At 41.7% G+C, this 14,401-nt stretch overlaps 1 protein-coding gene and 1 long non-coding RNA gene across 4 annotated transcripts in view; one reads left to right on the top strand and one right to left on the bottom strand.

Annotated features, from left to right (window-relative positions):
- The window catches only part of LOC126985389 (uncharacterized), a 3,763-nt gene extending 3,076 nt beyond the window's left edge, over positions 1–687 (bottom strand). Inside the window, exons 1-2 of the long non-coding RNA XR_007738664.1 lie at positions 616–687; positions 213–365 (exon numbers count right to left, since the gene is read on the bottom strand). This is a non-coding gene — a long non-coding RNA (uncharacterized LOC126985389). The remainder of the gene's footprint in view (positions 1–212; positions 366–615) is intronic.
- A 4,311-nt stretch (positions 688–4,998) lies between these two features.
- LOC126985384 (pyrroline-5-carboxylate reductase 3-like) lies at positions 4,999–14,284 on the top strand. 3 transcript variants are annotated; one of them, XM_050840189.1, is made up of 9 exons: positions 4,999–5,132; positions 7,304–7,453; positions 8,442–8,537; positions 9,269–9,420; positions 10,524–10,605; positions 11,028–11,167; positions 11,344–11,430; positions 11,826–11,950; positions 12,679–14,284. In XM_050840189.1, the coding sequence occupies exons 1-9, from the start codon at positions 5,057–5,059 to the stop codon at positions 12,743–12,745; spliced, it is 975 nt and encodes a 324-aa protein (XP_050696146.1). In that variant the 5' UTR covers positions 4,999–5,056; the 3' UTR covers positions 12,746–14,284. The 3 variants fall into 3 exon arrangements, with proteins under 3 accessions (XP_050696146.1, XP_050696147.1, XP_050696148.1); XM_050840190.1 differs by having other exon boundaries at positions 5,081–5,179; XM_050840191.1 differs by lacking the exon at positions 4,999–5,132 and adding an exon at positions 5,280–5,303.
- Positions 14,285–14,401: the final 117 nt, after the last annotated feature.

The following is a 14,401-nucleotide window of genomic DNA, read 5'->3' as shown; positions in this document are numbered from 1 at the left end:
TGGATCTAGTATTTACTTCTACTACTACTACTACTACTACTACTACTACTACTATTGGCCTTATGAAAAAAAACAGACTTGCCAATATTTTTTCTTTCTAGATCTGCTTTGAAAGAACTTTATTGATTTTTTATATTTTTTTTTATTTCGTTTGCAGATGTTGAAGATCGAAAATTTGAACTTACGAAAAAAAGAAACATGCAGAAACTTACCGGAATATTTTGTTGTTATTTCTTTTTTTCTGTATTTGCTCTGATGAATAGTTGTGTCCCGTTACGATGAGATTTTTTTTCTTTCGTTTTCTTTTTCGAGGAGGGGAGAGGGGGGAGGGGGAGGGGGAAAGAGGCGTGCGTAGATGTCAGGAGCTGTATAGGTGAGAGAGAGAGAGAGAGAGAGAGAGAGAGAGAGAGAGAGAGAGAGAGAGAGAGAGAGAGACTTTGGTTACATATTGATAAAAACTCTTAAAAATGATGGTAACTACGAGCGTGTATGTATGTGTGTATGTATGTATGTATATAATGTTCTGTATTAATAAGCATGTATGAAGGTAGGCAGATATGTATGTGCAAAATATCACGATCTAGCACACCCACACACACACACACACACACGTACACGAGCGTATAGTCCCTCCCTTGTGTACGCACGGACGTCAGATGTTAGACTGAAGGTTGGTGTGTGTGTGTGTGTGTGTGTGTGTGTGTAATGAAAGTAAAAGTGAACATAATCGTTTGTTTATTTTCAGTACGGAGGAAACATCTCTCTCTCTCTCTCTCTCTCTCTCTCTGCATTTCCTCCATCCCTTCCCTTTCTCCTTATAATCACAGCACTTCCTTCATTAAACCATCATCATGTCTTCTTTTTAAACCATTGCATAACTTCCTTCCTTTCTTCCTTCCCTCCTTCCTTTCTTCTTTCCTTTAACACACGTCTTCGTCTCGTAAAAGTAAACAGTAAATAATGCAAACAATAGGACCTGTACCTTTCGCATTGTTTAGCATTCAGTGGGTGATAAAAATAGGTACATCTTTTCGGAGAGAGAGAGAGAGAGAGAGAGAGAGAGAGAGAGAGAGAGGTACATGTGCAGTTGGTCAATCGCGTGGTGCAAGCGAAGCAATGGGACAGTGACGGAACACTCACCGCGAGCTCTTTCTCAAGACACCGCCGCCACCTCCGTCTGCTTCTTCCTTCCCTTCCTCTCCTCTCGTTCTCTTCTCTTCCGTAGTATTGGCTCAGATACATGACCTAGTTAATGCAATAGTAGTAGTAGTAGTAGTTATTGTAGTCGTAGTAGTAGTAGTAGTGGTTATTGTTGTCGTAGTAGTAATGGTAGTAGTAGTAGTAGTAGTAATAGTGGTTATTGTAGTAGTAGTAGTAGTAGGTGGTATGAGGTGGTGGCTGAGTGGCAAGCGTGCAGTCACATCGCCCAGGACCCGGGTTCGCGTCCCGCCCATCGCTACAAGTTGACAATTTTTCAATCATCGCCGAGAGATGAGCTCCGGGGGACAGCATAAGCCAAGCAAGATGGCGCACCTATAAACACTTGGATGCACCATAACTGGGTGGGGCCGACCACCAGGCCCAACCAAGAAGCCTACCGGCGCCATAGGTGGAACGTAAGAAAAAAGTGGCTATTGTAACAGTATTAATAGGTGTGGATTACCTCTCCAAGCTCTCTAATAAGCTGACAACAACAACAATAAAGAAGAAGAAGAAAAAAAAAAAAGAAGATGGAGAAGAAGAAAAAGAAGACACGATGCGGAAGAGAAAAAGAAATATAAGTGACGAAGAGGAAAAGATTAACATGACAAACAAGAACGAGAACAAGAACAGGAAAAGAACAAGATCGCTTTCTGACCGCACCACAACCACCAACACCACCATCATTAACAACAAACAAACCCTAAAATAGCAAGCAAACAATACCAGCACAGCAGCCAGTTAATCGCCTTTTTATGTCATGCACCTCGGCAGCGCCTGAAGGAGAGACAATCATCATCATCATCAGCAGCGAAACAAAAGCCAGCTGGGAGTCGCTTGCGGTGCTTACATCTGCGCCGAAACTTTCACTCTCTGGCGAAACAGTTTCCTGAGCGACTGTAGAAGGAATTTTACAACTCTATAGCCGCAGCCCTCCCCCCTCCTGGCCCCCCCTGTCCCCTCCTCCCCGTCCCCCGCCCATCTCTCGCCCCAGGCCTATAGTAATGATTCGAGTAGACCTGCTGTGATGATAATGATGATGATGGTGATGGTGGTACTGGTGGTGGTGATGCGGTCAGAAAGCGATCTTGTTCTTTTCCTGTTCCTGTTCTTCTTGTTCTTGTTGGTTATGTTTTTCTTTTCCTCTTCGTCATATATATTTATTTTCCTCTTCCGCATCGTGTTTTCTCTTTTCTCCTTCTTTTTCTTATTCTTTTTCTTCTTCTCCATCTTCTTCTTTTTCTTCTTCTTTTTCTTTTTTCTTTTTTTCTATTTCTTCTTCTTCTTCTTCTTCTTCTTCTTCTTCTTCTTTCACCTCTTCTCTTACTTCTTGTTCTTGTTCTTCGTCTTCTGCTTACTATTGTTATTGTTATTATTATTATTATTATTATTATTTTTATTATTATTATTATCATTATTATCATTATTATTATTACTGTCATCATCATCCTTATCATCATCATCATTATTGTTGCTATTACTTTTTACTTACTTCCGTGACATCGTTGTAGACAGACGTGACGTGGCGAGCGCAGTGAAGGGACAACACTGGACTGCAAACACACAAGTTATTTTAAAAAGCGAAGAGAAAATAGCTACATGATGTCATTTTCTTTTGTTCTCTGTTCACTCAGGCCTGAAGCATTAAACCGAGATATTGCTTTTTTTTTTTTATATCGGCAAATTCTGGTGAAAATAGTTCTCGAGAATATTAACATGAACTATTTTTTTTAGCGTCACTTGTGAAACACAGATATTTTCACTTTATTACGAACACAAAATTCAATAACTACTACTACTACTACTACAATGACAACAACACTTCTACTCCTACTACTACTACTACTACTACTACTACTACTACTACTACTACTACTACTACTATACCACCACCACCGCTAATAATAATGAAGATAATGATAATAACAACAACATCCATTACTACGTGAAATGATGATGCTAATGATGATGATGATGATGATGGTGATGATGATGACGCAAGTTTCCTCTCCATACTGCAGGTGACGGCGATGCAGGCAGGGCGAGCGGCGGTAATGAGCGGCCAGGTGACAGGTGTGTGAAACCATAAGGCAGGGACGGCGACACACACACACACACACACACACACACATCTGTTCTCACCACATCATGACACACCTCTATATATCTTCCCTTCCTTTGCATAATCGTGTGGTGTGTGTGTGTGTGTGTGTGTGTGTGTGTTCTTCCTTAATTATATTTCTACAGGATTGAGTCAAGCTTGTAGTGTCCCGTCTTTTGAAACTACTTGGTGTGTGTGTGTGTGTGTGTGTGTGTTGGATGACTGGCCATCTATCACGTGGTCCCGGCGCATCAAGTGTCTGTGGTTGAGGGCTTTGAGGCTGTGAAACGAAAAGTGGAGGCCGTGGGGGAGGAACTAAGGAAGAGGTGTTACGCAATGCTTGCTGGGGGGCGCCGGGCTGCAGTGCTAATTTCCTTCTCCCTAGCTGGGGAAAGGAAATAACAGCAGCAGTTACTCGATCACGTCATTCTTAATTTTCTTTATATTTGTTGATTTATTTTTAGTTAGGATAAGCACCTTCATTGGGATTGACTCAGTTACTTTAAACCAGATTTGGGTCGTAAGTGTAAATTTTGGGGTCAAATACCAGAGCTGGGCGCGTTACTGGGGGTAGTCCGTTACCGAACCTCCGCACCTCCGCTACTGTACCCAAAACTATTAAAGCGCGCCTGAAAAAACTAGTCCGCACCTCAAAAATAAAACAAAATAGTACAAGGCAATAATACTAAACAATCGCAGTGAATCGCTAAAAATCAAGATTCTGAAAAGAAAAAGAAACTTGACCCAGTGATCAGCTGGCAGCACAGACCGACAAAACGCGCGAAAGTATTGCCGCGGCCTGTTTGTCGTCTTCGTTTTTTTATCTTTGAAAATCTCAGGTGCGGAAGTCTGGACCCAAAATTTCGCCTGTCCGCACCTGTTACTTCCACACCTTTGAAAACTTTCCGCACCTCGTTTGGCGGTCCACAGGTGAGGAGGAGCGGAGGTTCGGACCGAGGTGCGGAAGTGCCCAGGTATGTCAAATACTATAAATGCGTGTGGCCTCGGTGTTCATCTCCGTCGTATTGACAACTGAGCCTGTTGTGGGTATACGAGCTATGACATCCAGGTTACCACAGTTTACCTTCCCCAGGCTTCCCCAGGTACTCGTTTATCGATCAACCCGCAAGGGAGAATGAACAGCGGGGTGAGCAGTGCGCCGACTCCTCATTCTGGGATTCGAACCAGTGGCCCGCGGATTCATAGTTAAGTGCGCTAACCCCTGCACTACTGAGGCAATTATAGTGATGATGAAGATAATGATAATAAGGATAATAATAATTCAGTTAGACTAAGAACGAGTTATAGATCTTATGTGCTCTTGCGTGTAAGTAATTTGTCGTTCTATCGCAAGAAGTTAAAACATAAACAAGTCTCTGAACTGTCTGCAATCAAATATGAGAAATGGTAAAATGGAAAAAAATATATAATAAAATAGGAACTGTCTGCAGTCAAATAAAGAGAAATGGTAAAATGGAAAAAAAAATATAAGAAAATAGGAACTGCCTGCAATCAAGTAAAGAGAAATGATAAAATGGAATAAAATAGGAACTGTCTACAATCAAATAAAGAGAAGTGAAGCCAAAATGGAAAGATATAATAAAATAGGAACTGTCTACAATCAAATAAAGAGAAGCGTTAGCCAAAATGGAAAGATATAATAAAATAGGAACTGTCTGCAATCAAATAAAGAGAAATGATAAAATGGAAAAAAATATAACAAAATAGGAACCCGTTGAAAGGTTGCACAGTAGTATGTCGTCATATTTCATCATCAATCATCATCATCATCAGGATCAACAGAAGGCGGCGAGGGGCGAATCGGCAGCAGGTAAGCTCGTCACGTCACCTGTACACGTGCCGGCCGCGAAGACACAGGTGGGCAGATAATTAATGAGTCAACGGAACAGCCAATGACAGCAAGCCAGAGCCAGGGTGTTGCTGTGAGGGGGCGGGGGCGTGTTATTTTGTCGCTAGCCTCTTCATCTTCTTACATCCTTGAGTAATTTGTCTTTTTATCACTTTATTTGGACAATTTACAGTTTCACCCAACTAACGATTTTCTTGCATTTGGTGTTTTTATTTTGTTGCTAGCCTCTTCATCTTCTTACATCCTTGAGTAATTTGTCTGTTTATCAATTTATTTTTGTTTAGTGAGCCAACGGAGAGGCGAATCATAGCAAGCCAGAGCCAGGGCGTTGCTGTGAGGGGCTGAGCTTGTTTTATTTTGTCGCTAGCCTCTTCATCTTCTTATGTCCTTGAGTAATTTGTCTTTTATTGCTTCATTTGGTAATTATTGAGAATCATTACGCGCCTCCAAAATACGATATTACGCCTCTGTATTATAGTTAAGGGACGAAATACATGTCCCTTAACCATAATATGAAGGCAGAAAAACTTAAAAGTAAAGAAAAAGTGGATGGTAGTGAAAAGGCATATTATACATACATATATACTTTGTTTTGATGGCGGCCATTGGAAAGTGAGCAGTGTTGTTGAATGTTAGTGATGTTAGCCATTAGCCCACACATGTGAGACAAGGTCCACCACGCATGGTTATTTATTTTTTTAGAACACGCACCTTTACCTAATACTATACCCGGCCCAAACCTTCACAAAACCCTTTGGGTAAAGGTACATGTTCTAAAAAGAAAAATAACCAAGTGTGGTGGACCTGGTCTCACATGCATGGGCTAATGGCTAACTAAACGTACCATCGCTAACCTAGTGTACCATCGCTAACTGGATCGTTGGTAACACTGCTCACTTCCCAATGGCCGCCATCAAAACAAAGCGTGCGTGTGTATAATATGCCTTGTTACTACCTTTACCACTTTTTCTTTACTTTTAAGTTTTTCCGCCTTCATATTATAGTTAAAGGACATGTATTTCGTCCCTAAAGTATAATATGGAGGCGTAATGTTGTATTTTGGAGGCGCGTAGTGATTCTCAATAATTACCCTTCATTTTTATTAAGCTTTATTTAGTGTGTCAACAGAGAGGCGAATCACAGCAAGCCAGAGCCAGGGTGTTGCTGTTAGGGGCTGAGCTTGCTTTATTTTATCGCTAGCCTCTTAATCTTCTTATATCCTTGAGTAATTTGTCTTTATTACTTTATTTTTATTTAGCTTTATTTAGTGTGTCAACAGAGAGGCGAATTACAGCAACCCAGAGCCAGGGTGTTGCTGTGAGGGGGCTTGTTTTATATTGGCGCTAGCCGCTTCATCTTCTTATATCCTTGAGTATTTTGTTTTTCTGTTACTTCATATTTATTAAGTTTTATTTAGTGTGTCAATAGAGAGGCGAATTACAGCAAGCCAAAGCTGGGGTGTTGGTGTGAGGGGCTGGGGGCAAGTTATTTTGTAGATTTTTGTTATTTTCTTCAATCTTGGAGTAAGACCACCACTGAAACCAACCCCTGCCATTCTTAGCACATTGTGTTTTAGCAGCTTGGGGCAGGGCTGGTTAGGTTAGATTAAATATAGTTAGGCTATAATCCCCCCACTGTGTTTTCTTAAGCTTACAGATCCCCATGTAAACCAAGGAACCTATAGGAACCCACCGCCACTAAAATAGTAATGTATCACTCCTATGGATGATAAACTACTGTTGTGAAAGAGTATATGACCCGTTAGCAAGGAACATAAAAGACAGTCACAGGCAGGAAGGAAAATGGGAGCTGTGAGTGGCCAGAGAGTCATTTAGGAGGTATTTCCAGGAAGATAAAAGTTTATCTAATTTTTATTCTGCAAGATGGGTTCAGATGTTTAGTTGATTTATACTCTCAACACTCTGAAAAATTACTTCCTTTTATTGAAAACTCAGAGAGACTTAAAATGAAGCTTAGTCATTTATAAATAGTAATGAAATGGAGATGTATTACTATTTTTAGCAGTTATCCCAACCGCTTTGTAAATAACTACATGACATTGGCTTTTTTGTTGAGCTGCTCTGCAAATAACTACATGACAACCTTTTTTCCCCTGCACTGGGGTGATGCAGGTATGAAGAATGAGATGGAGGCGGTGTTTGGGGGTGCTGGAAAGACAGCCCCGGGGGTGACTGTTGCGATGGCGGTGAATCCTGCCAGTCTTGGCTTCATTGGCATTGGCAACATGGCCCAGGCACTGCTAACGGCCTTCCTGAAGAAAGGTGTGTGTGTGTAGCCTTATATATCTGTATTCTTGCAGGACTGAGTAAAGCTCTTAATGATCTGTATTTGAATATCCATAAGTTCACATATGCTTTTAACACTATTCTGTTATTTTTTGGGAAGGTGGTAAAGATGCCATACAACAGTACCTCTCTTAAGAAAGTTACTTTTTCTAATATCTTTATCACCTTCCTTTTCCATTTGCTGTTGTGTCCTCAAGCTTCCTGTAGATGATATTATTTGCTTTTTTTCAGTCTCACCTTAGCAGCATAATTTCTTACCTGGATTTCTTACCTGGATGGGGACATGTCCCATCCATAAAACTGTGCGATGTCTCCAACCAAAACTGCAGCTGATGATTTTCATTGAGAAGGTCAGATGGTTGGCTAATATGACATCATGAGATGGCACGGACAACTACTAATTTTCAATACACAGTCAATAACAATCCAAACAAAACACCCAAAGAACAATCAAACCACTTGGCAATGTAATCAAACTCCTATAAGATCTGACCAAGATGCTTGCCCAGCTGGTGCTTGAAGGAATTCACCGAGGTGACAGAAACAACAGAATCCAGCAGACTGTTCCAAATGTTAATTACTCTCAATGAGAGGAAGTGGGCTATCACATCAGTGTTATAACGGGGGACATAAAGCATATGGGAGTGACCTCTAGTGTCCCTATTGCAATTTCTCATCAGTAAATGTTCAAGATTAGGACAAAGTCCTTTTGAAATTTTAAACATAAGATCAGCTCTCTGATCAGTCTGCCTTTGATCGAGTAGAGACTCTGTTGCGCAAGACGATCCCTGTAAGGTATGTCACAGAACCCAATGATTTTCTTAGTCCACCTTCTCTGAACAGCTTCTAGTAGTCTAAAATCACCCAAATATCCAGTAAACTTCACCATAGAAGTGTAGTCGACCCCAAGATCTTTGTGGTTGTCAACATTTAAAATGGTCATAATTACCTTTCCCATCCACAGGCCTGGTGGACCCTCAGCTTGCCATTGCCAGCGCTCCCTCTGACCGCAACCTGGACAAAATCCGACCTCTTGGGGTTAAGACGACGCACAACAACAGTGAGTTAACTACTTTCCCATTGTGTTGAGCCTCTTGAAATAATTGTGAGATATGAAAGGTCTGCTCTGTGCTTGTGTGGAGGGATTGCCTATGATAAAGTGCATTCTTTTTGTCCTATTGTGAATGACTGAGCTTCCCTTCCTTCCTTTATAGCCCTAATGTTTTATTTCAAAAGTACTGTATATCTTCTCTTTCTCTTTTATTCTTAAATTGCTCTTTCCCAGAACTTCACTCTATCATAAGTACTGTATTTCCTCTCTTTCTCTTGAATTTAGGTTAAGATCAAGTGTTGACCCTAACTTATGATCATTCTTACCACTAACCTAACCTAACCTCACCAGTCTTTTTCACCACCCTTTAGCACTGACCTTTACTACCAATGTAAGCTAGTCTAACCCAAACAAACCTAACCTAACCCTTACAACTAACCACACAAGGATACACAAGGATATAAGGGGACTACAAGAGGCCAGTCACCTTACACATGGCAGGAGAGAATGGAGGAGGTGACTGAGTTTAAATATTAAGGGACAGTTTTATTTAAGCATGGAAGTATGGAAGGCGAGGTGAGGGAAAGACCAGTGAAGGGCAGCCAGGTTAGAATCATTGGACCATCTACCTCCCCATCCATTAGAGAATCACTTGACCATTTACCTCCCCATTCTCCCAGTGAACCTCTGACCTTCACTAACCTCACAGCTAACCACCACTACTTCCCTCCCTCCCGCAGATGAAGTGGTGAGCAGCAGCGACCTTGTGTTCCTGTGCGTCAAGCCCCATCTGCTGGGTCCTGTGTTGGCCGACCTGCAGCCCCTTCAGGATGGCCACAGTCCCCTCTTTGTGTCTGTAGTGACGGGCGTGTGTCTGGAGGATCTGGAGGAGGTGTGTGTGGGGACGGGGGGTGGATAATGAGATGTGTCGTGTGTTTTTTCCTTTGATTTGTTCTTTTATGGGATTTGATCAGGCTTGTAATGTATGTCCTATATTCTAACTCATTTTTATTCTGTATTTTTTCAGACCTTTGCATACTTTTGACACATGATTTCATTCAGTGTGTGTGTGTGTGTAGATGTTCTTATATTCTTGTGTTCTGATTTTGTTTCCTGTAGTTTTGTCAGTGTAAGCTCTTAAATGTCAAAAGGAGTGTGTAGATGCAAATGATACAGACTGGAATAGAAATGAAATGTGAGAATTTTTATCTGTGTGGGGGAAAGACATAACAAGGGTCGAAGAAATAGAAAAAAGCGTTTACTATACTGCAGTTCTATGTGTTATCTAATCTATATATGTTTCTATTTATAACTCTGCTGCACTGTCCCCTCACAAGCACTTCTTACAAATGAGTGGCCATTGCAGAAGTCTCCAATTTTCTCTGTTCCAGCACTCTTGAAGCACATTCAGTCCCTTACCTGCCAACTCCTTTTCTCCAATACTCATCCACTCCCTTGATCCATTTTACTGGTAGTCTCCCTTTCGTACCATTTCCCTCAGCTTCGCATACTCTTTACAAAGTCTTTCTCATTCATTCTCATCACATGTCCTAACCATTTCAAGAGCACCACACTTCACCCATGCAGCCACTCCTTGGTTTACTCCCCTCACTGCTACACCCATACCCAGACTCTCAGAGGGTCGTTTTATAAGACATTTCATTGCCAAAGAACGCATATTTGACAAGGCTTTCATAGGGGTTGTGGGTATTTCCAGTAGTAGTTTTATGACCCTGGTGGTAGTGTGACCCTTCTTCTGTACCATGAACCTGAAAAAAACACTCATTAGAACCCGACTGACCCCCTCTTTGACCTTTAGAAATAACTGATGTGAAAAGCGAAAGTGTCTTGTAAAACCACCCTCGTACACACCCTCATTACTTTATCTCATCTTGACACATCACAGACATCTCTTATATAGCTCATTTCCACTGCACATATTCATGGTTGGAAGTGAAGAGTTACCATACTAACATTTTGTCTCGTACCTCGCAGATGCTCGGCAGTGTGGTGGAGAACCCTCGTGTGGTGCGCTCCATGCCTAACACACCTTCCACTGTGGGCCTGGGCTGCTGTTGTGAGTACGGTGCTTTAAGGGCTGTGCTGCTGTTATCTCTGTTCATACTTCCTCCTCCTCCTCCTCCTCCTCAGCCATACTGCCCTCCTTACAGTCTCCACCATATCAATTCACTTCCTCCTCCTTCTCCTCCTCCTCCTCCTCAGCCATACTGCCCTCCTTACAGTCTCCACCATATCAATTCACTTCCTCCTCCTCCTCCTCCTCAGCCATACTGCCCTCCTCACAGCCTCTACCACTTCACCAATTCACTATCTCCCCTTCCTTCTTCTCCTTGTACTACTACTACTACTATTACTACAACTATTTTCTCTATTTTTACTTCCTTGCTTCTTACTTTCCTCCTCCTTTTCAGTCACATTGCCATTCTTATATCCTGTACCACACCAATTCACTACCTCCTCCTCCTCCTTCACCTCCAGTGTATGTCAGAGGGACCCACACCACGGAGGCAGATGCCGAGGCCACCAACTCCCTCCTGAGCTCCGTGGGCATGAGTGCTGAGATCCCTGAGTACCAGATGGATGCTGCCTGTGGCCTCGCCGGCTCGGGCCCTGCATACGTGAGTGGGTCGTAACTGTTTAACCGTTTGGTCTCGTTTTGGTGTTGAAAAGTAACATTCACTGGGTTCACTGTTTCATTATCTTATTATTCTTGGCCACTTCCAGTTATGCATATAAACAACATTCATTTGGAGCCCACTTTCAGTTAAATATTCATATACAAGTAATTTTTCAGATCTATGCAGCCATTGAGGCACTCGCAGATGGTGGAGTTAAGATGGGACTCCCCAGGCAGCTGGCACAGACCCTGGCAGCACAGACGGTGAGTCCCGGCCTGCCTGTGTGTTCTTGCCTTACTTACTTGTTCTTAATTATAGGAACTTTAATAGAATGAAGTCAATTTATATAGTCTGATTCCTTGTTTAGTCTCATATCAGTAAAGGCTAGGGTTGTGTTAATAAAAGAGAGGAAAGGCTGGGTGTAGGAGAGAGGGGAAGGACTAGATCAAATCAGAACCTTTGCTGGAGCAGGAGGGACTACACTAACACCAGACAGAAAACTTTATGGAAAAATGAAGTCAGAAAATAAAATCCGGAACATACCTTAGACAGCCTCCTCAGTTGTAATAAAAGAAAATAAATAAGAAATAATAATAATGCAGAAATGGAGACTGTCATAAATTAAGAGTGCTAATCCAGGTGTGGTTGCGTCCCCCAGGTGAAGGGTGCGGCATCCATGGTGCTGGAGACTGGCAAGCACCCAGGGCAGCTGAAGGACGAGGTGTGCTCCCCCAGCGGCACCACCATCGCCGCCATGCACACCCTCGAGAAACACGGCTTCAGGTGGGGCTCGAGGGGCGGGTGGGGGGAGGCCGGGTGTTGTTGTTTTTGGTAGTGTTGGTGTTGACTCTTGTTCCTCTCTGATGTTGTTGTTGTTTATTGATCTTGCTGTTGGTTTTGCAGCTGTTTTTTTGCTCGACAGTTTGGGTATTCATCAGTATCTCCTCTTTCTCCTCCTCCTTCTTTTCCTGCTCATTCTCCTCCTCCTCCTCTTTCTTCTTCTTTTCTTTCTCCTTCTCCTCCTGTTCCTCTTCCTTCTTTTCTGTCTCCTCATTCTTTTTCTTCTCCTCCTCCTCCTCTTTCTTCTTCTTTTCTTTCTCCTTCACCTCCTGTTCCTCTTCCTTCTTTTCTGTCTCCTCATTCTTTTTCTTCTCCTCCTCCTCCTCTTTCTTCTTCTTTTCTTTCTCCTTCTCCTCCCGTTCCTCTTCCTTCTTTTCTGTCTCCTCATTCTCTTTCTTCTTCTCCTCCTCCTTCTTGTCCCATCTATTCCCACTTTCTAACCATTGTCTTAGATATATAAATGAAGTGATGGATATACAAATTAACTAATAACTATATGAATAAACTAATACAGATATCAATGAACTTATGCTGCAGACAAGTTTACTAGAGTTGTCTCCAATCTATTAACTAGTATTGACGATCCTTTTTCTTGACTATTTCAAAAACTAGTTGTGTTGGCCCTAATTTCTTAACCATTTTTGCTGAGCCCACGTTTTTCCCCCACTCAGGAACTGCCTCATCTCAGCAGTGGAGGCCTCAGCGCTGCGGGCCAAGGAGCTCGGGGCCAAGAAGTAGCCTGCTGAACCCCCCTGCTCACCTCAGCACTTCAGCACATTCCAGCTTGTGTTTTAGTGTCTGCTTTATGTTATGAGCCTTCTCTTCCCAGTTGTGGAATCAGAGATGAAAATGATGTGTGATGATAATTCTGCTGGTGATGTTGGTAATGAAATGAAGATGATGGTGTATGGAGGGAATAGTGAGTGCAACATAAAAGCCATACCACCAAGTATTGTGTTGGAAATGTAGATATGATGTAATAGTATGGGAAAGACATTAAAGCTGAGTGCATAGTAACTGGATACAAATGAATAGTGAGTGACAGTAATAGACTTGGAAGCAAAGAGAAGCTGAAATGTGTATAGACTTATTACTATATATTTGTTTCATTTTGTTTATTATTTTATTGTCTTATTGAAATAAAAAAGTAACACATTGCTGTACACACACACACACACACACACACACACACACACACACACACACATACACATACACTGCTCCAATATCTCAGTTGGTTAAAGCGCAGAGCTGCCAGGCTTTGTAGCGTAGCAGGCAGAGGTTCGAGTCTGGGGAAACATACAATCTTCTTAGAAACATAAAAGCAGCATTTACATATCTAGATGAAGAAATGGTGAAGAAACTAATAACATCAATGATACGTCCAAGACTAGAACATGCAGCATTAGTGTGGTCACCTAGATTGAAGAAAGAAATTAGAAAGTTGGAAAGAATACAGAGAGCAGCGACTAAACTACCGGAAACTCTGAGAGAGCATACTTATGGAGAAAGACCGGAGAAATTAGGACTAACAACACTGGAGAGAAGAAGAGAGGGGACCTAATAGCATTATGCAGGATACAAGAGGGATTGGAGAAATTGGACGGGGGAGACTTAGTGGTACGTGATAGGAGGGAGACTAGAGGGAATAGTAAGAATTTGAAGAAGAGCGTCTGTAGGAGAGAACTCAAGAGATACAGTTTTCCATACAGAAGTATAACAACATGGAACGGACTTGACGAGGAAACTGTGTGTGCAAAAACGATTCATGAATTTGAAGCCAAACTGGATAATAAGCGTTATGGAGACAGGACATCATGAGCCTAGTACAGCTCTTTTTTCCTGTATTTCACAACTAGGTAAATACACACTCACACATGCACACACATACAAATGTAAAGCACAAATAAATGATGTAATGAAGTGTATCTTGGGTGTGATTGTTGGGAGAAAGAATTGTGTGTGTGTGTGTGTGTCATTACAACCAACCATAAATGTGAACTATGTCATTAATGGTTACAAAGCAAGCAGGGCATTACCTCATAGCAGCAGCTCTTCCCTGAGCCTGTTACTCAAGACATTTCCAGGTGGGCTGAATGAGCGTGCCATTTATCTTGGTAATGTGAGACTTTATTAGTTTTGCATTATATAGTTTCATCATGGCATGGCTGGTACATTAATGAACTAATTACCAATGATATTGTTAATTATATTAGTTTTTTTATTATTATTTAAAGCTGATATATGTAAATGAAATAAAAAAATATATGTACATAGGCCCGGTGTTTCTGCACCTCAATTGTAATTTTAAGACATTATTAACGTAAATATTAGAGACCTTTGCGAGAGAAAGAAAATTAATATGCAACATATACTGAGTTGGAATGAATAGGC

The sequence above is a fragment of the Eriocheir sinensis genome, chromosome 59, assembly GCF_024679095.1.
Source record: "Eriocheir sinensis breed Jianghai 21 chromosome 59, ASM2467909v1, whole genome shotgun sequence".
Taxonomy (NCBI): Eukaryota; Metazoa; Arthropoda; class Malacostraca; order Decapoda; family Varunidae; genus Eriocheir; species Eriocheir sinensis.
This window is presented reverse-complemented; position numbering and strand designations above follow the sequence as displayed.

Excerpts from the sequence above, each read along its gene's own strand:
- LOC126985384 (XM_050840189.1), top strand. The coding sequence starts at position 5,057 with ATGTCGTCATATTTCATCATCAATCATCATCATCATCAGGATCAACAG. Across the intron at positions 10,606-11,027 it reads TGTGGGCCTGGGCTGCTGTT|TGTATGTCAGAGGGACCCAC; the intron begins GTGAGTACGGTG and ends CTTCACCTCCAG. Across the intron at positions 11,951-12,678 it reads CTCGAGAAACACGGCTTCAG|GAACTGCCTCATCTCAGCAG; the intron begins GTGGGGCTCGAG and ends TCCCCCACTCAG.